Here is a 22244-nt window from a genome sequence, read left to right as displayed (position 1 = left end):
TTCCAAACGATTTTCCCAGATGGAACTAGTTTTTCCCAAGTTCCCAGCTGTCTTGAACACACTGAAGTCTTAAAGTCAGAGATTTCCGAGTTCCCAGTTGTTTTGAACGCGGTATTATTGTCTTCCTCTGACGTCATGAGCATCAGGATTAAAACTGAATGTTTGTAAATGTGAAATATTATGTTTATTTGACTCTGATGATAAAGAAATAGAAAATATTCCTATAAAGGACTGTGTTAAATATTTAGGAATACATCTGTCAAAAAAAACACTTAGTCAGACAACATTTGAATTTCTCTCCTAAAATTAAGAAAACCAAAAATATATTCAATAATTGGCTACAAAGAGATCTTTCTATACTTGGGAGAGTACTTCTGTCCAAGGCAGAGGGACTGCCTCGTTTTGTGTACCCCTCATTATCGTTATGTATAAATCCTGCTACTTGTAAAGAGATGAATAAGACCTTTTTTGACTTCATCTGGAAAAATAAGTTCACAAACTAAAAAAAGTCAGTCCTTTCTAACAAAAGAGCTGAAGGCGGTCTAGAAGTGTTGGATTTTGTTGACATAAATAACACTTTCACGATAAACTGGTTGAAAAGATGTTTGATCAATACTGATTCAATATGGTATTTCATTCCAAATAATGTATTTAATAAATTGGGAGATCTTCAATTTTTACTGAAGTGTAATTATATTCCTGAAAGATTACCCTCTAAATTGGCTAGGTTTCACCAACAAGCCTTACTGGCCTGGAAAATATGTTTCCTGCACAATTTTTCCCCACATAAAGCTCTTTTGTGGAATAATGCAGACATAACTGTAAGGAATAAGTCATTGTTCTACCCCAGCTGGCATGAGAGGAATATTGACTTTGTTCTTGATGTTTTCGACAACAAGGGTAATATTCTCACATATGAACAATTTATAACATTGAAAGAGTTATGTTTCATATATAACATTGAAAGAGTTAACAGTTATGTTATATGCTGTGTTTGTGTGCTAGTCAGAACTATGAAACTCGTAAATGTCCGACTTGCCAACTGGTTGAACGTGGCACATGTATAACTACAACCAGTTAGCAAGTCTGACATTTCAGAGTTTCCTAGTTCCGACTTGCATGTGAACACGGCAATAGTAATATGTCAGTCGATAACGGGGCACGCAACCATTGGTTGATGTATGTAACGTCTGAGCAGGGGAACCTGACCATACTCTATATAATGGATGAGATAGTCCACCCTAACAATGGGAGACATTGTTGCAAAGGCGGAAAAGGCAGGTGGGAGGAGGTGAGATCAGGTGGGAACAGGTGGGAACATTCTAGCCAATGAGAGGCCAGATATGCGTGTGAATCAACAACTGCGATATAAAAGTTTTTCTTGAAAAAACGAAAAAAATAGTTGCAGAGATGCCACGTGCGTCTAACCTGGGTACCAGTCTCTTAAACTAATCCACTCCCTGTACTCCATGTCATGTGCCAAAGCAATAACAAGGAGTGGAATGTTAGCTTAAGAGACTGGTACTCAGACTAACATGCATCCACTTATATCAGTATATTTGTAACAACCTAAACGTTACGAAACTTCTGTTCGATCAAATAACCCTCACTCAGCAAATTAGCAATACAAATTTCAGTTGACCAAATCCGGCAGTCTCTCATAGACCACCGTGCCCACTTGTTCTGTGTAGGCAGATTTTGACGGAAGTGGAGCCTCTCACTTTGCCTCTTCCTCTCTGGCGGTAATCAGTCTGCTAATTACGAGGCTACTGAGCTCCCTCTATGCCTGAATAGGCTGATTGAGTCAGTATACTTAGCCTAGTTTCAGGATTGAGAGCCCTCACCATCCCCACTCTTGAGATAGGATTAATTAGTTCATAGGTTAAACCCCCACAGTTTAAATCACAAGTAATCTGAAATGGATAGTCACTGAGGTTGGACTGGACAGTGACATGTACAGACTCTGAATAAAACCAAAATTCAATGTCAGAACATTTTTTATTAAGAGTACAAATTAAAAGTATCAATTCGATACAGGCATCAACAAGGTTATACAATAAATGTACATTCCTTTTGTATTTTGAAATTCTATCATTTTAAAAGAAGGCTCTGTCTATTGTACTATACAGTTCATAAAGGCAGGGCATACAAGGAGTGAGTATGCCAAAATTGAGCAAAATAGATGCAAAACAATGTACACTGATTGGACAAAATATTAAGAACACCTGCTCTTTCCATGACAGACTGACCAGGTTAATCCAGGTGAAAGCTATGATCCCTTGTTGATTTCACTTAAATCCACTTCAATTGGTGTAGATGAAGGGGAGGAGACAGGTTAGAGAAGGATTTTTAAACCTTGAGACAATTGAGACAGGGATTGTGTATGTGTGCCATTCAGGGGCTGAATGGGCAAGATCAAATATTTAAGTGCCTTTGAATGGGGTATGGTAGTAGGTGCCAGGCTCACCGGTTTGTGTCGAGAACTGCTACGCCGCTGGGTATTTCACAGTTTCCCGTGTGTATCAAGAATGGTCCACCACCCAAAGGACATCCAGCCAACTTGACATAACTGTGGGAAGCATTGGAGTCAACATGATCCAGCATCCCTGGTGGAACGATTTGTGGGGCCGAGGTGTGCAACTCAATATTAGGAAGGAGTTCTTAATATTTTGTACACTCAGTATACTCTGTATAATCAATTGGTGGGACATATTGTCCTCCAGAGGGCAGTAATTGTACTGTAATAGACGGTAGTCAAATTAACGTCTTCAATGTTGTGATGTGATGCAATGTGCTTTGGAATTAACTATGTGGTCACCTTGACCACAGTGGTATCCTTCCAATTAATATTTTAATATTACAATCATACCTTTAATGAACAGATTTACCAGTCAGTAGTAGCCTATGACATGTTGGCCTACTGTGGATTTACCAATCTAATGTAACATCTTGAGAAAACAACACAGGAGACAATTCTAATCAAATGTAGGACATCTGTCTAATCCACAATTGATTATTTCAGACATATTTTGTGCCTGTTTTGCAGGTAAGAGAAATAGCCTTTCCTCAAACTAACTCTAGATGGCAACAGTTAGTCAGGGGCAGTTTATCGATTGTATCTGGGACTCACCCCAAATTTGGTTTGCGAGAGATCTGTTCTTAATGGGTTCGATGTATAGGTTAGTAAATGTCGCTTTGGATAAGAACGTCTGTTAAATGAAAAAATATGTCAATGTTAATCCCAGCATTGCTACATCAAGAGTAATACAGTGACTGAAGATTTGTCAGCAATAAGTTTTAAAAAGTGACAAAGAGCACCCCAAACAGTCAATATTGAGGTACTCTTTAAACAATATTCAAAATAGCCCACTCTGGACTGTTGCACCAAAAGCAGTCAGATGCCTTTGACTCCCTCTTTTTAATAAGATAAGAGGACATAGTTAAAGGTTAAATTGTTGTACATATATTTACTCTCAGATTAAACTATTTTAAGAACATTGTCTGGCACAAGTGCAGTGTACATCATAGATCTTTGTTAATGCTTAATGCTACATTTATGTTCTGGTTAACACTGACAAAATATTTTCAGGAAGTGCATTGTTATTTTTTCAGTCTACTATTAATATTTTTTCCTGTATCAGAATAGGTACAGATATAAAAGAACCCCAATGAAAACAGAATATGTGCAAAGAGAACCGTCTGTAACCATAGAGAAAGTGTTCTCCCATTATATTACTGTAAAAAGACAATGAAAATACAGATATAAGACATTACAATTAATATAAGTATAATGCCCATCAACCACCACAGATAGGCTATTACATACAGCATTTATTAATTGGCGTGCCATAATCATTAAAAGATGTTAACAACTCCTGTAGTTGATCATCTTTTATGATCAGGTGCAAAGCTTGTATCATGCGGGTGATGAGATTCTGTGGTTATTTTCTCTGTCAGTGTTAAGTTAAGCAATGCATGCGGTCTTATTTCAAAACATGTCCTTAGGGGAAACTGGAAATGGTGTCTAGCAGTCTTTAAAAATTCATGATATTGATCTTACTGACTGAAATCCCCTCCAACAACTGTTTTTTCAATATCTGGTAAATAAGTCAACATCTGCTTCCAAAGAGAGCTACAGTTGTACCACTGGTTAGACACCTTTATCCAGCTGAGTTATACCAGAAAGAAACCCAATTATCCATGAAGAACTTGGGAATCAATTACCAAATATTCCATTAGGTAAAATCATTGTCTAGTCTTGTAACTTGACCAAACGAATACCTTAGACCTTAAATGGCAGCTCAGCCCCTTCCAATGTTAGTGTGCTATCGACCTCTGTTGCTGTTTCTCTGTTTATTATATGACAGCATATGACAGTGGTATGGTAGCATAACCATTTACAAACTAAGTAAAGCCCAGGGAAGTTTTGTTTCTGTAGTGGTGGTTTTCAATACTTTCCAAAATAATCAAGCAAGCAAGACACCTTTTTACAGAAATGTAAATTTCATGAAAAATTCAGTAATAGATCAATTTCTTGATCATGTTAAAACAACACAAGAGGCCTAAAGCTTTATTAAAAGTTGAATGCATATCTATTTCTACCCTTTTGAGTGTTTACAACAAAGACAATATACAGAATAGAATAAAATATGCAACATTTTTTTTAATCTTAAAATTAGTTAATGTATCATAATCCTGGAAATTGAGTTAAGATTCCGAGATCAACCCCTGGCATGGTGATATTAAACGTAATCAAGTATACATTCTAGTTGAGACCAAAACAGGATTTTAGATGCAATACCAAAATAGATTGATGCCAATGGGGCATAATTGTCTGTACTCTGCAACAATAAACACCCGAAAGATGTCAGTAGCTTATGAGTCAGATGAGATCAAGACATGCAGTTGTCTGTTATTTTCCCATTCGCTTCATTTGATCAGCTGTTGTCCAACTGACAAATGGCACCTGTTCATTTGGTCGAGGCTGGAGGAATTCTGCACTTTAAAAACGAATATTGAAGACACAAGGTAAACATCCTTGGAGTATAGATTTGAATAGGATATACTGTATCTCCACACTACTGTCCATGCTGCTCCAATCGTGTTTTGGTCAGAGAGGGTTTTAAAGGGTTGTGATAAATTAGGACATTATTGGTAAAATGGATTAAACAATTAACAATATTTAGGTTTGGCAATCAATAGAAAATATATTTATTTCATCAGTTCCCTGCCCATGTCTTAGAGGATGAAAGAGGATGAAATAAACAGAAGACGTGATAGAAAACAAATATTTCCTAAAAACAAGTTGTAAATTGTATCCGATTTCAGCATTCAAACAGTTATTTTTCTCTTAAAGCATAAAAGTCTTGTAACACACCACATGTCTTTGGAGTCAGAAGGAGCCATTGGGACTCTCCTGACTCCCGCTGCTCTCTGGTGGTTGAGTGATTTTGAGATGTGCCAGTTGGTTGAGCTGGTGCTTGTTGCAGACTGGGATCTTGTTAGCCTGCAGGCTCATGGTGTGGCGTGAATACCAGTCCCGCTGGAACGCAGCCCTCACCTGTTCCACCAACGTTGAGTTCCTCTCCTTCAGCCCCTCTGCCTGACTGATCACCATGCCTGCTCCAGCGTTGAACATAAACTCATTCCCCACCCAGTCAAAGTTCCCTATGGGACAACAGACACCCGCCAAAGCATTAATCAGAAATATAGATTAAAAAGTACTAGCCAAAGAGTCAACCCACCTCACAAGCAAACTAATCAACCCACCAACCAGTGACAGGCCAATAATTGAATAAACAAATCAATAATTCGTTCATTCGAAAAATACATATTAGTCATCTGAAACTCATGGAAGTAAACTCGCCTATGTACACAGCACTGTCTGTCACTATGAATCTGTTATGGTTGATTCCCTGTAGCGTGCCATCTCTCTGCTCCCTGGTGCTGAAGAACTTCTGCACAAAACACACAGAAGGGCTGGCTTAGCAGTAGTGATGAATATGTTTTACACGATATACAGCACTTAAGGTTTGCAGGTACCGTAGAGATTATAATATGATGTTATACAGTTTGTATCCAGTTAATGAGGATGTAGGTGTGTGGTGTCCAATAATGTATTGTAGGTGCACACTCACAGCCTCCAGTGAACAGTTAGGGAGCTCCATACACAAGGTCTTCAGGGACCACACAAAGTTAAAGGTCAGGGGGTGTGTCTGCTCCCAGCAGCTTACTAACAGACGCACTTTGATGTTTCTCAGGATCAAGGCCTCCCGAAGCATCCCATCTATACTTGACCAGTATCTGTCCAGGTAACAAAGAGTTACAAACACTTATCTGTTTGGTAATGACTGGTAATTATACACACAGTTACACAGTTTTATCCTATCAGTTTCATTCTATCAGTTATCATTGTGTTGTATAAATGGGCATGTGATACAATGCTAACAATAAGATCATCAGGTGCTGTCAGTATTACAGATTGCTCACCTGTGAGAATTCCTGTTAGTGAGAGGCAGGTAGTCTGTAATGGATATGTAGATGAACTTCTTGGCCTTTTGGATCACATAGGATATGGCGTCGAGGTCTCTGGTCCTGTCTTTAGGGCAGAAGACATCTGGAGAGCTCTGCCACAAGATGATAACAGATACTTAAAATCAGTGGAGAGTAGAGAACTGAGGTCCTCATGTCAATGCCAGGACTATATAATGTGGATGCAATCAATCATTGTCATTGTCGTCATCATCATCACCACACCTCTTGGAGCATATCTTTGTCACAGCCTCTCTAAGAGTAAAATTATGATGTCTAAAGAGGTCATTAGTATTCAAACAGCAGCGTTACCTTCTCTCTACTGGTATCTCTCTAGAACTGATCCTGTCTCTGTGTTATTTATTTCTTGATATGTCTCACTCCCCTCTCTGTGTGTAAGCAGAATGTGGGTGTGTGTGATGAGAACAATGACAGATCACGGTTCACATGGATTGTTATCAATAGCGCCAATGATTGACGCTTCCTCTGCATTTCAGAAAGGTTAATCGACATGAAGGGATGGGCAAGCCTGATTTATAGCGAGCCAACCACATGTTTTCTGTTGGAAGCAATGCCATCTTTCATCCAGTCAGCATACATAAAACATGAACTGATGAGTTATAGCGAGCTGTATAAGAAATTGCTTTTAATTGTCACCTCTCTTGAAAGTTATTACAACTGTGGGAGGACGTTGAAAATATTTACATCATATCAGGACTAATAAAAAGGTTGGAGCCAAGAAAAGTCTTCGCTAGGCAAATTATATCCATAAATATTGGCAATTTCTTATTGCTAGCAAGAAAAAACCCACAGAATTCCTAATCTCAGAACGGTATAAATTAATTGAATATAAAGATGAGCTTGTCTCTCAGAATGATAAAAAAAACATTGATACATTAGTAACGGAATGAGTTTTTCCCTGACTATGTAACCAGACATGGAAAAACTCAAGGACTTTGTTATAAGGTCACATCTTAAGGACAAACTCCTGGCCTTAAGTATAAAGCCATGGGTGAGAATGTCACTCACAGAGAGAAAGACCTCAGCCTTGGTGTTGTTGAAGAGAAGTGGGAGGTTTTCATCTTTGTTCCACAGGGCACTCAGCCTCTTGGACCAGATGGACGGTACAAAGTCCTTATACTGCAGCTGCCAGTAGAGGTTGAATACCCTGTGCAGGTCCAGTGCCAGACAACTACAGTTGTAGATGATGATCCCCAGTTCTTTCATCTAAGAGACAACAAAGCAACAACAGGAACTTCACCCACACCCAACTTGACCCTTTCTCCACCCATCTCCTCTTCTTCTCCCTTCCCCCTTTCTCCACCCATCTCCTCTTCTTCTCCCTTCCCCCTGTCTCCACCCATCTCCTCTTCTTCTCCCTTCCCCCTTTCTCCTTTACTTCCATTCCCACTCTGTCCTCTCCTTCCATCTCCTACTCCCCACACTTCCATTTACCCTTCTCCCTTGTTCTTGTCTCCCCTCCACAGCTCAGTGCTTCTAGCCTCTTCAGCCCTGACCCCTCCCATCCTCCCCTACCCTCTTCTGGCCCTGGACAAGGCAAATAGTCCTCCAGGCACTTCCAATCACCAGGCCTCTCCTATCCACTCTCACAACTGGGTTTTTCAAGTGATGCCCTTTTCAAGCAAGGGTTTATTTCAGAGAAGTGCTAAAGATAGACAGGCTAGGTACAATGAATGGGGTCACACTTTAATGAACCGTTGTACTTTTCCAGCTTTGAGCAGCACATGAAAGAATGTCCACATTTCCTTTTTGTCCCTACTCAATTAATTCAGTTTTCTGCCAACTATAAGGTTGCATTTGTTTCCTATTCAGTATGCTTGTGCAACCTGAGCCAATTAATGTATGCTGTTCTCCTAGGGTAAATAGCAGTGTTTGAATAAATATTTATTGCTGAGTCATGGGACAAATCACCAGAGAAGAGGGCTGTACACAGTGGCCTCAACATACCTGTCAAATATCAGAACTAAAAATCAAACAGTGTACACAATTGGTTGGTAAAAGGTTTTACGTAATCAAGGTATGGAACATAGTCAAGATGAGGTGTACTCATAGGTGGTCTCATTGAATTGGGTAAAAATGTTACAGAAATATACACAGGTACACTAGGTGAAATAATGTAGTGAATATACTAAGATACCGTGGACAGTGATCGCCAGTCCATGGTGGCACTGCCGATGTAGATGTGCTTCCTGTCCACCACCCAGAAAGAAGAGTGCAGGAAGCCTTTGGTCAGGGCAGTCATGTTAATGTAGTGCACCTCACCTACACAGGTGGGATAAGACACAGAAAATGACGGAGATAGAAATCTCAACATTTGATGTATGTTAGTATTGTGTGTAAGATGGGAGCCATGATGTAACATCCCTCCTCGAGGTAAGTGCCAAGACCATAAGAATGCGCTGCAATAAAAGTAATTTCCACTATCAATAGTAATGATATACACATTATTTTCTATAAAAAGTGGCAATATACAGTACAAGTTAAAGTTTGGACACATCTACTTATTCAAGGGTTTTTCTTTATTTGTACTATTTTCTACATTGTAGAATAATAGTGAAAACATAAAAACTATGAAATAACACATTTGAATCATGTAGTAACCAAAAAAGTGTAAAACAAATCAAAATATATTTTATATTTGATATTCTTCAAAATAGCCACCCTTTGCCTTGATAACAGCTTTGCACAGTCTAGTGATTATCTCAACCAGCTTCACATGGAATGCTTTTCCAACAGTCTTGAAGGAGTTCCCACATATGCTGAGCACGTGTTGAATGCTTTTCCTTCATGCTGCGGTCCAACTCATCCAAAACCATCTCAATTGAGTTGAGGTCGGGTGATTGTGGAGGCCAGGTCATCTGATGCAGCAACACATCCTCTGCAGCAGAGGTAACTCTGGGTCTTCCTTTCCTGTGGCGGTCCTCATGAGAGCAAGTTTCATCATCAGCGCTTGATGGTTTTTGGGACTGCACTTGAAGAAACTTTAAAAGTTCTTGACATTTTTCGGATTGACTGACCTTAATGTCTTAAAGTAATGATGGACTGTCGTTTTTCTTTGCTTATTTGAGCTGTTCTTGCCATAATATGGACTTGGTCTCTTACCAAATAGGGCTATCGTCTGTATACCACCCCTACCTTGTCACAGCACAACTGATTGGCTCAAACAAATTAAGAAAATAGTCAAAATAAAGAAAAATCCTTGAATGAGTTGGTTTGTCCAAACTTTTGACTGGTACTGTATGTGGAAAGTAAATGTAGCTGTAACTCTGTTGATGTGGGTTACAACATGACTCACTCAGACGAGAGAGGCTCTTGAGCTCTACAGAGTCGATCATTCCACTAGCTATCTTCAAATTGATTCCCTTCTTCTTCAGCCCCTGCAGTCTTTGCAGCATAGCCTGACCCTGTAAGCAAGAACACAATCAATAGCATCACTATAGGTCATCCCATTCTGGTGTGTACTGGATGTGTTTTATAAGGGATGTTTAGAAAATTCCTAACATGGTAGGAAAATTACATACGGGCAGTGTCCAATCCTCCGAATCGTCATTCATGGATATACCCCTACACATGAGTATACACATTCAGGGATATACCCCTACACATGAGTATACACATTCAGGGATATACCCCTACACATGAGTATACACATTCAGGTAGCATAAAGCATAGCCATGCTCTGAAATAACATGTTACACTTTCAGGTCCCCTGTCCATTTTTAAACTGGGGTTACATTTCAGTGGAGCACAGGAAATTGCTGCAGGCTAAAGCGATTCGTTTTGCATAGCCTGGAGGCACCTTTTCGGGTCAAACTGCCAAGGCGAGCAATTAGGCATGACACTAATTACACTGAACAAACTGACTGCAGGAATGTCCAGCAGAGCTGTTGACAGAGAATTGAATGTTCATTTCTCTACCATGAACTGCCTCCAAAGTCGTTTCAGAGAATTTGGCAGTAAGTCCAACCGTCCTCACAACTGCAGACCACATGTAACTACGCCAGCCCAGGACCTCCATATCCGGCTTCTACACTTGCGGGATTGTCTGAGACCAGACACACGGACAGCTGATGAAACTGTGGGTTTTCACAACTGAAGAATTTCAGCACAAACTGTCAGAAACTGCCTCAGGGAAGCTCATGTGTGTGCCCATCGTCCTCACCAGAGTCTTGACTTGACTGCAGTTCGGAGTCGTAACCGACTTCAGTGGGCAAATGCTCACCTTCGATGGCCACTGGCATGCTGGAGAAGAGTGCTCTTCACAGATGAATCTTGGTTTCAACTATACCTGGTAGATGGCAGACAGCGTGTATGGGGTCGTGTGGGCGAGCGGCTTGCTGATGTCAATGTTGTGAACAGAGTGCCCCCATGGTGGCGGTGGGGTTATAGTATGGGCAAACTGAAGCTACAGACAAAGAACACAATTGCATTTTATCTATGGCAATTTGAATGCATAGAGATACCGTGGCGAGATCTTGAGGCCCATTGTCATGCATCATAATGCATGGCCCCATGTCACAAGGATCTGTACATAATTCCTGGAAGCTGAAAATGTCCCATTTCCTCCATGGCCTGCATACTCACCAGACATGTCACCCATTGAGCCTGTTTGGGATGCTCTAGATCGACATGTACAACAGCGTGTTCCAGTTTCCGCCAATATCCAACAACTTCACACAGCCATTGAAGAGGAGTGGGACAACTTTCCACATGCCAAAATCAACAGTGTGATCAACTCTATGCAAAGGAGATTTGTTGCGCTGCATGAGGCAAATTGTGGTCACACCAGATACTGACTGGATTTCTGATCCACGCTCCTACCTTTTTTAAAAGACATTGGTGACGAACAGATGCATATTCCCAATCATGTAAAATCCATAGATTAGGGCCCAATGAATGTATTTCAATTGACAGATGTCCTTCTATGAACTGTAACTCAGTAAAATCTTTGAAATTGTTGCATGTTGCATTTATATTTTTGTTCAGTTTAACTAAACACCAGTGGGTAGATACAAGGGGCTGTCCAAAACTCAAGGCTGCCATTTTAGCCAAACCCAAGTGTAAGTTTAACCTCAGTATAAGCAGGGCTGTTTGGATGCTAATGGCTGTCAGCTGTTTTGGAGTCTGCCTGTGTGCCAACACAGTGGATGGGCTCAGCTTTGCCTGCAACCTAGGACTACTAATGGCACATTCTGGCAGAAAGAGGACATTCCTAGCCTGCAGTATGTCTATACATACAATGTGTGAGGTATGGATAAGACTGGGCTTAAAGTAACTGCCCAGTGTTTCCAGATTTCTATGAAATAGGACCTCTACTTATTTACAATATTTTTTTTAAATTTATTTCCAAATGTTTTTAATTAAGCATGTTAAAAATCAGCTTTTCTGTGTTGGAATGGTGCTGCGTTCCCCAAACAACAGAATGGTGTAGGCGTATACCGGTCATTATAAATATTCACACGTGTAGACTGCTGATTGACCAGCTCATCCTCCTCTAGACTGCTGATTGGCCAGTTCATCCCCCTCAGGAGGATGACATCATACAACTAGCATTTTTTAAACGGTCTGTTTGAGATAAAAGATTGAGGTGGGGATATTTTTCATTTTTTTCTCTCCGATGTATGCATTGACCACAAATACAAGTATAGGATGAGTCAACAACATTATTTGGGTATTAGTTAACAGAATATGAAGGTTTTAAAGGGAGATTTTCACTGGCTGATCTTTGAAGCTTATCATAGAAAGCAAGTCAAAGCAGGTGGAATAAGGGGAAAATATGTAATTTGTATTCTAGGTCAACAGTTATGAGCATCTGGTTTTGCTGACTAGAAAAAGACCATTAGTAAAACTGCAACGTAAAGTAAGCATTATGGCTATGGCTATTATGGATTTTTTTTCAGGTTTAATAGAGATGAATTACATACATCTTTATGTGCACTAACTAATATCATATGCAAATAAAATGTGTGGTTCAACACATTAACTAGATCTCTAACTAAATACAAATATAATAGATAAATATAATACCCACTGCTAGTAGCCATGTATTCATTCTGATGCCCATGCTCAGTTGGGCATCAGTCCAAAACGATCGTTCAAAACAATATTGTGATGAAACATGCAACCCATGAACAGCAGCAGGCCCCAGAGAGGGCGCAGGGGCAGGGCAGACACTTTCATTACAGGATTCATGTTTGACCAAATCATGGTTTTAGATGGCCCAAAAATATGATTTTTTGAGTGAAATTACAATGTAGAATGTGCTCTTTCTACATTTATAGGCACCCTTTCCGTTTTCTACGGTCCATGATCTTGGCTGTCTAACTGATGACTGGGTCGAAGTGGGTATTTTTGCTGGTGACTCGTTTGACTTTGAATGTGCGTTTGCGTGACCTCAGCCAACTGTTCAGCCAAAGGCTCATTATAGATTAGGATAACAGAGAAATTGTGCAAAAATCTTTATTTTTTTACTTAACAGGTCCATGGGCTGCCATGTCACATTTTTCATTGTTTTATTTTCATACTGTTTATATGAACATATTTATTTTAAATTTTGACCAGCTTACCCAAGAAAAAAATTGTCCGGACATCTGGCACTTGCCAGAATTGCCAGATGTCCAATCCACCCCTGCTAATGCCTCACTTGGCCTGGGGGACTACCTGGTTGGTTGTTGTGCTTACCTGCCTAGAAGATGGTAGGAAGCTTGATTCATTGTCAGAGGAGTTCAGGTTCCATTGTGGTGACACAATCTCCACAGAACGACCAGCCACGGCCAGGTCCAGTAGGCTATGCAGCCCAGCAGAGAGGGTGAGGTGGGCCGTACTATTCTCAGAGAAGGTGACATCTTCTGGAATATTCTCCACAAGCACTACCCTGTGATTGTAAAAGAGTGAAAATCATCCCATGTAATAAAGACAAATGGCTGTTTTTCAGGTTTGTAATGAAAAAGACCTGAAAGCCAGAGAAGTTTCATTAAATAAGCCCCCAAAATGTTCTTTCTAACAGATGAATTTACAGCACATTGATGTGTAGTTTGAGTCTTCAAGAGCCAATTATGTCCGTCTGTATTAGCCACAGAATCACCTGTAACTTGTGCAGCTGCCTTGGGATGTTGTAAAATTAGGTCATATTCATTGACTTTCACCTATGACTACCTCCTGCACTATGTTTTAGATTGAGAACACCTTCCGTCTGGGCATTATCACAAGATAGATTTTAGGGGTGAATAGAAGAGTGGCTGAACTGCCTTCTAACAGGAACACAATGGCAGAGCTCATAATGAAATTTAATACATTTTCAAGGGCATCATTCTCCCCATATGCTTTCAAGTAAAGTGAATTTTAGTATCATAAATGTAATGGAAATGAAACGTTAATGGCAAAAAGATGTCTATACCCAGCCAGCGAAGTCCGAAGACCAATAGTCAGTCATCAAGCCTGGGTTGAAATAGTACTTGTTTTCTTTGAAATACTTCAAGCAGTAGATTCAGTCTGCTTGGATGGGCAGGGTTTGCAGTTTTGGGAGTATTCCATTAGTTCCATTGCACCAGTCAAGCTTAATTAATTACAGTTAAAGTATTTGAAAGAATTTGAACCCAGGTCGTAGTTTTTTCTTTACACCACCCGATACATTTCAGAAACACTTTATGTACTTGTTTCTATTGTGTCTCCAGTAATTTATCCAGGCCTTAGTGAAAAAGGAAACCTGACAACAAACACGCAACACAGTCCTAACCGACACCGAAGAATCTATTTGAATATGCATAGGCAGCACAATGCACGTCAAACTGTGTGCTTATGCCACAAAAACATCATAACTAATTGCTCATAGCTAATTTAACACAATCTTCCAAGAATGTGCCACATTTTCCAAGAAAGTTCAGTCCAGGTTTCTTGCCATTTGGGTGACAGAGAATTGTTCCCTGCTGTCCTTAATGTTTAAAACCCCATTCTTGCCCGGCAGGTAAACATATTGGATTTAATGTGTCAGGCTGAGTACTTTAGACACACTGCATGCTATATCAAGCCTGAATGGCTCCTGCTTTATCTTGCCAGGTCATTGATTCATACCGATCCAATGCTGAGCACATATTCTTCATGCTGGGAATTGGTTCAATATTGGAGGGAAACACAGTAAATCATATAAAGCAGTAATGGGGTGAAAGCAGTGAATGGTGAACGCAGACAACAATTCATTTCCTGGCCCTGGTTGATTCAGCAAGCTGATGGAATATTGTCAGTGCTGCAAAACCAAACTGACAGGTGATGAGACAGAAACATTGACTTACTGACTAACCACTTTATTCAGGTCAGGATGTTGGAGAAAGATGAGGAATATGGTAAAATAAGGATAAGCTGTTCAAATGTTCCATAATGAAAGCACTACATATCCCAAAGAGCATGGCAGTCAAATAAATGTATGTGAAATTAACTTGGATTGATTTAGGTCAGGATCAACAAAGTATTGTAGATTATTCTGCTAGCTTTCAATCTCTAAAACATGTATTACCAAATGCAATAACATGCAATAAACAAACACTGAAAATAGCATGCATTATCACTCCATGCATTATTTACCATTAGAATTAGAAATACGAAAGGGGCACCACACCAAATAGCTCATAATAATCATCTCATAATGAAAAAAGCAGGGAAATGGAAAACCAGCGAAGGGTAACACGTAATCTTACTAAAAACAATAAACACAACCCATTTCCCTCAGAAAATCATGCATGGGGATTCTATATGCCTGTAGACAGCAAGTAGGTTTGTGTAAAATGAGAATAGGAAGAACATTTGTTTCTGCACTAAGGCAGTCCATTGATTTATTCACAGTCAGTGCGAATTACCCCACACTTAGGTGAAATCCCAATGTGCAGCCATGTGTGTTATTTGGACTGCAGGTGGAGGATCCATAATTCACGTACAGTGCATCCGGAAAGTATTCAGACCCATTGACTTTTTTCACATTTTATGTTACAGCCTTATTCTAAAATGGAGACCCCATAGTGACAAACAAAAACTGTTTTTTAGAAATGGTTGCAAATTCACAAAAAATAACAAACTTAAAAACTACATTTACATAAGTATTCAGACCCTTTACTCAGTACTTTGTTGAAGCATCTTTGGCAGCGATTACAGCCTTGAGTCTTCTTAGGTATGACGCTACATGTTTGGCACACCTGTATTTGTTGAGTTGCTGCCACCACCATGCTTCATCGTAGAGATAGTGCCAGGTTTCCACCAGACATGACGCTTGGCATTCAGGCCAAAGAGTTCAATCTTGGTTTCATCAGACCAGAGAATCTTGTTTCTCATGGTCAGAGTCCTTTAGGTTCCTTTTGGCAAACAGAAAGTGGGCTGTCATGTGCCTTTTACTGAGGAGTTGCTTCCATCTGGCCACTCTAAAATAAAGGCCTGATTGGTGGAGTGCTGCAGAGATGGTTGTCCTTCTGGAAGGTTCTCCCATCTCCACAGTGGAACTCTGGAGCTCTGTCAGAGTGTCCATCGGGTTCTTGGTCACCTCCTTGAGCAAGGCCCTTCTACCCCGATTGTTCAGTTTGGCTGGGCGGCCAGCTCTAGGAAGAGTCTTGGTGGTGCCAAACTGCTTCCATTTAAGAATGATGGAGGCCACTGTGTTCTTGGGGACCTTCAATGCTGCAGAAAGTTTTCGGTACCCTTCCCCAGATCTGTGCCTCAACGCAATCCTGTCTCGGAGCACTACGGACAATTCCTTCGACCTCATGGCTTGGGTTTTTGCTCTGATATGCACTGTCAACTGTGGGACCTTATATAGACAGGCGTGTGCCTTGCCAAATCATGTCCAATCAATTGAAGTTACCACAGATGGACTCCAATGAAGTTGTAGAAACATCAAGGATGAACAATGGAAACAGGATGCACCTGAGCTCAATTTTGAGTCTCATAGCAAAGTGTCTGAATACTTTGGTAAATAATGTCTAAAAAACTGTTTTTGCTGGAGCAGACTGGAGCAGACTGCCATGTGAAATGGTAGAAGCTATATTGATAGTAGCATCCAGGGCTCTGTGAATGTTACCCATTTATAGTGCCTTCAGAAAGTATTCATAACGCCTGACTTATAGCACATATTGTGTTGTTACAGTGTGACATCAAAATGGATTACATTTATTTTTTTCTCACCCATTTACTGACAATACCTCATAATGACAAAGTGAAAGCATGTTTTTAGAAATACAGAAATATCTCATTTACATAAGTATTCACACCCCTGAGTGAATACATCTTAGAATCACCTTTGGCTGCTATTCCAGCTTTGAGTCTTTCTGGGAAAGTCACTAAGATTTTCCCAGAACATTATTATTTAAAAAATTCTTCAAGCTCTGACAAATTGGTTGTTGATCATCGCTAGACAGCCATTTTCATGTCTTCCCATAGATTTTCAATCTCATTTAAGTCAACACTATAACTAGGCCACTCAGGGACATTCAATGTCATCTTGGTAAGCAACTCCAGTGTATATTTGACCTTGTGTTTTAAGTCAATGTCCTGCTGAAAGGTGAATTTGTCTCCCTGTGTTTATTGGAAAGCAGAGAATCAGGTTTTCTTCTAAGATTTTGCCTGTGCTTAGCTCCATTCCATTTCTTTTTATCCTAAAAAATCCCTAGTTCTTGCCGATGACAAGCATACCCATAACATGATGCAGCCACCACCATGCTTGAAATTATGAAGAGTGGTATTCAGTAATGTGTTAGATTTACCCCAAACATAACACTTTGATTTCAGGACATACTGTTAATTTCTTTGCCACATTTGTTGCAGTTTTTCTTTAGTGCCTTATTGTAAACAGGATGCATGTTTTGGAATATTTGTATTCTGTACAGGCTTCCTTCTTTTCACTCTGTCATTTAGGTTAGTATTGTGGAGTAACTACAATGTTGTTGATCCATCCTCAGTTCCCTCTTATCACTGCAATTAAACTCTGGCCTCATGGTGAAATCCCTGAGTGGTTTCCTTCCTCTCCGGCAACTGAGTTAGGAAGGACACCTGTACCTTTGTAGTTGTAGTGACTGGGTGTATTGATCTACACCATCCAAAGTGTAATTAATAACTTCACCATGCTCAAGGGAATATTCAATGTCTGCTTTCTTATTTTTTACCCATCCACCAATAGGTGCCCTTCTTTGCGAGGCATTGGAAAACATCCCTGGTCTTTGTAGTTGAATCTGTGTTTGAAATTCACTGCTCGACTGAGGGACCTTACAGATAATTGTATGTGTGGGGTACAGAGATTAGTTATTCAAAAATCATGTTAAACACTATTATTGCACACAGAGTGAGTCTATACAACGTATTATGTGACTTTTTAAGCACATGTTTACTCCTGAACTTATATACTTGATATAACAAAGGGGTTGACTACTTATTGATTCAAGACATTTCAGCTTTTCATTTTTATTTAATACATTTCAAAATAAAAATAAACATAATTACACTTTGACGTTATGGGGTATTGTGTTTAGGCCAGTTACACTCAATCTCAATTTAATCCATTTTTAATTCAGGCTTTAACACAACAAAATGTGGAAAAAGTCAAGGGCTTTGAATACTTTCTGAAGGAACTGCATGATGAATGACTAGACATGCCTATGTTATAAAAGTCATAAAAAGCCATTGTTATTATGCATTATTGTAAAGCAATTAGAAGTGTCTCTGATATATTGCTGAGAAATAACTCAAATACAGGGGATAAATATTTGGGGATAAATTCCTAAAAATAAAAAGTAAGAATATCACAGCCTGGGCCTGACCCTGGGGTTTCGTTGAGTTATAATACTGCTGTGGCTTAGACAATTCATTCATTCACACTCCAGATACTGGCAGAACTTTGAGACTGTCTGGTTACTGTATAGTACATGACCAAGGTAGAGTGTCTTGGATGCTACCGACTGAAGGTGTGCCAGAAAAAAATAAACAGATCATTAATTTATAGGGCACTGGGTGCATAGACCGACTGCCTACGAGACTGATTGCACTGGTACTCAGTAGCCAAAAATACAAGTTTGACAAACTGTGCTTATGCCCCTTGATTCATTATCCCCTATATGACTTGAAAATAATATTTATGTGGGGACTTACATGTATAATGTCATGTATGAAGTACATAAACATAGTGTAAGGTCAGTGACAAGAATGTTAACCAGGGACACTGCGACTTCAGCGTTAGACTCAATGTTTAATGTCAGAGTGCTACACAATTTATACGTGACAAGATCCCATGTGGCTCAGTTGATAGAGCATGCCGCTTGCAACGCCAGGGTTGTGGGTTTGATTCCCACAGGGGAGCAGTATGCACTCCCCCCAAAAAATAAATACTGGAAGTCACTCTGGATAAGAGTGTCTGCTAAATGATGTAAATGTAAAAAAAACTAGACAAGAGTGTGGTTCCTTCTTCCATGGAAGAATTACCCATGAACTTTTGCTCCTCTTCCAAGAGCCAGAATAACATTTCAAAATAAGATTCCCACACATTATGCTGTCACAATAAAGGTCCCACAGTACTCTTACCGTAGGAAAAGAAACGTCCATGTTTCAGAACAGCAATGTAGAAAACTGTAAAATTTGTGAACAATGTAGCTTCATTTCTATAGTCACGTTACAACAGAGAACATAAGTGCTTGCTTTGTCTTTCAGTCTTTTTGTATATTTGTATTTGTGTACTTCACACCAAAGTCTCTGAAATTGTCAGACAATGTAACCAGCCTGTGCCCCGGTAATATGGACTGCCCAAAGTCCAGTGGGGGACAGCATGACTGTGTGGATCTGCACAGTAGCATTTGACATTGTTCGCTTTTTCATTGTTTGGCCACAGGACCGGCAGTTGAAGATCAGCTGTCATCTCCAGCTACAGTTTGTTTACCTTTGTCTCTACAAAGTGTGTGTGCATGGCGTGTACACGATGGTGTTGGAGAGTGGTGTTTCGAAGTCTGCTCTCCTCTGTGACTTTGCCTGTCACGTGCTGCAGCTGGTGAAATGCCCGCCATGGCTGTCGTACGGGCTAGGTGATGGCGGTCGTCTTTTCGGGTAGAACTTGTCGACTGGGTAAACCTCTTGGTGGCGATGGCTGTAGCTCCTAGGGGAGGCTGCTGAGGGGAGAACGGCTCATAAGAATGGCTGAAGCATAGCGAATGGAATGGCATCAAACTATGTATTTGATGTATTTGATAACATTCCACCTATTCTGCTCCAGCCATTACCACGAGCCCACCCTCCCAAATTAAGGTGCAACCAACCTCCTGTGGTGGCACGTCCCGCAGCGATCAGCCCTGGCACGCTCACACAGGGGAGTTGTCCTGTGTGAGGCAGATCTAGAGGGGTGCTCAAGGGAATGAACATTAGTGTTTCTATTTAAGTTAGTGTGTGTCAGAAAGGCTACCTCTGACTGAAGTTTGTCTACTACATGGGTGAGTGCATCAAGTTGGTAAAATACTTTTCACTACTGCTGACCATGATTACTTCAAGTTTAGATAGCTGGCTACACTAACTTACTAGGGGTGTGCATCTTTCCCTTTCAAGACTATTCAATATGTAATATTCTCTCAGAAACTGTACAATGGGTTTGATTGGTTCTCTCAAATGTAAAAAAAAATCCTCAGTGGTTGAGTTAGGCACGAGATAACCGTTAGACCCGAGGACATTTCTGCACATGAGCTTAGCTAGCCAAATAGCGATTTCTATCAGAGAAGCAGTTTCTGCCTACTTCATACTGTCTTTGCCTAAGCTAACTAACCGGCTAACAAGCTAGTAGAGCTGGCTAGCTAGCATAAATACCTTGTGGAGAGCTGAAGAAAAATCCCAATTGAAATTGTACAATATATATATACAGTATATTTTTAATTATACCGGTCCCAAGTTGTTTTAGGTAGTCAGTCTGACCAATGTTAAAAGTATTGAGTGCAGGCCTCCCGGGTGACGCAGTGGTCTAAGGCACTGCATTTCAGTAGTTGTGTCACGTTCTGACCTTTATTTCCTTTGTTTTGTCATTATTTAGTATGGTCAGGGCGTGAGTTGGGGTGGGCAGTCTATGTTTGTTTTTCTATGTTTTGGGTATTTCTATGTTTCGGCCTAGTATGGTTCTCAATCAGAGGCAGGTGTCATTAGTTGTCTCTGATTGAGAATCATACTTAGGTAGCCTGGGTTTCACTGTGTGTTTGTGGGTGATTGTTCCTGTCTCTGTGTTTGCACCAGATAGGACTGTTTAGGTTTTCGCACATTTATTGTTTTGTTAGTTTATTCATGTATAGTTCCTTCATTAAAGAACATGAATAACCACCACGCTGCATTTTGGTCCGCCTCTACTTCACCACAAGAAAGCCGTTACAAGTTGAGGCATCACTACAGACCCAGGTTCGATCCAGGGCTGTGTCGCAGCCAGCGTCGTCCGGGTTAGGGGAGGGTTTGGCCGGCCGGGATGTCCTTGTCCCATTGTGCTCTAACGACTCCTGTAGAGGGCCGGGTGCAAGCATACTTACAGTTGTATGTGTTTCCTCCTATACATTGGTGGGGCTGGCTTCTGGGTTAAGCGAGCAGTGTGGCTTGGCAGGGTTGTGTTTTGGATAATGGATGGCTCTCAACCTTTGCCTCTTCTGTGTCCATAAGGGAGTTGCAGCGATGGGACAAGACTGTAACTACCAATTGGAAAAAGCATTGAGTGCATAAAGCATTGTCCATAGTACTCATGGCAATACTCACTGAGCTAGCTAGCTATTTAATTAAAATCCACAATCCAGCATGGAGTTCGTAAACTCTCATTCTTCTTGAATGAATCACCAGCTGCCACTAATTTGTAAGGCCGATAACAATGTAAACTAGGGACACTGCGACTTTAGCCTGGCTGACGTAACCCAGGTGACTCACAGGGCAGGGAGAACTGCGAGTTGTGACACACTGGTCTGGAAAGGAGGCTGTTTGTTAATGCAATATTCTCTCAGAAATTGTGCAATGCGTTTGATTGGTTCTCGCAAATGTAGAAAAATATCCTCAGGGGTTGAGTTCTCTCGTTGTTTGGATTTGAAAATCCAACCAATGTATGGAAGGGGGCAGTACTCTGGGGCTGTGTACTGTAGCTGTGTGTGTGGGTGTTTGAGTGAGAAAGACACAGGAGGGCCAACCAGCACAGACCCCTTAATTATCTATGCATTATGCTGACAACATCGAAGAGCCATTCTAGACTTTCAAAGTGAGGTGTTAGCCAGACTACTGCGACTTCCGTGTTAGACTTGATGTTTAATGTCAGAGTACTGCACAACTTATACGGGACAAAATTATAACATGAGCAAGAGCATGGCTCCTACTTTCACTCCAAACTCAAGTATTTGTTATCCATGAACAATGTTCCCTCAAATCTTTTGGGGCACTGAGCAAATTCCAGGTCTGCTGAGCGCAAACTTGAACATTGTGAAAAGTCGGTGGAACTTCTGGTGCACATTTACTGTGAAAACTGAAGCTGTACATGCTTTAAGTTACAGTTATAACAGTGGCTGAGTAGGCTACTGTGGCTATTTGATCCTAATGTAGGCCTATCAGAGTGGCTTACCACCAAAAACAATGGAGAAAATGCATCTTATAACATTTTAACATGGAAATAGCTTTTTCTATCATTCAGCCTACAGTAGTAGCCAATGTGTGGTGTTCAATGTAGATCTACATTCAAT

At 40.4% G+C, this 22244-nt stretch overlaps 1 protein-coding gene across 2 annotated transcripts in view; it reads right to left on the bottom strand.

Annotated features, from left to right (window-relative positions):
• Positions 1-1979: 1979 nt before the first annotated feature.
• Positions 1980-22244, bottom strand: part of LOC110502560 (inactive phospholipase D5-like) — a 105799-nt gene continuing 85534 nt past the window's right edge. Inside the window, exons 3-10 of one of the 2 annotated variants that reach the window (XM_090217043.1) lie at positions 13234-13426; positions 9848-9956; positions 8690-8814; positions 7561-7758; positions 6490-6626; positions 6138-6303; positions 5867-5957; positions 1980-5667 (exon numbers count right to left, since the gene is read on the bottom strand). In XM_090217043.1, coding sequence (XP_090073169.1) covers positions 5393-5667; positions 5867-5957; positions 6138-6303; positions 6490-6626; positions 7561-7758; positions 8690-8814; positions 9848-9956; positions 13234-13426 — 1294 coding nt within the window. In that variant the 3' untranslated portion in view covers positions 1980-5392. The remainder of the gene's footprint in view (positions 5668-5866; positions 5958-6137; positions 6304-6489; positions 6627-7560; positions 7759-8689; positions 8815-9847; positions 9957-13233; positions 13427-22244) is intronic. The other variant, XM_021580679.3, reaches the window with a different exon arrangement.

This window comes from Oncorhynchus mykiss, chromosome 23, assembly GCF_057628025.1.
Source record: "Oncorhynchus mykiss isolate SJ-2025 chromosome 23, ASM5762802v1, whole genome shotgun sequence".
Classification (NCBI taxonomy): domain Eukaryota; kingdom Metazoa; phylum Chordata; class Actinopteri; order Salmoniformes; family Salmonidae; genus Oncorhynchus; species Oncorhynchus mykiss.
Note: the sequence above shows the minus strand (reverse complement) of the source record. Positions and strands in the feature narration are given on the sequence as shown.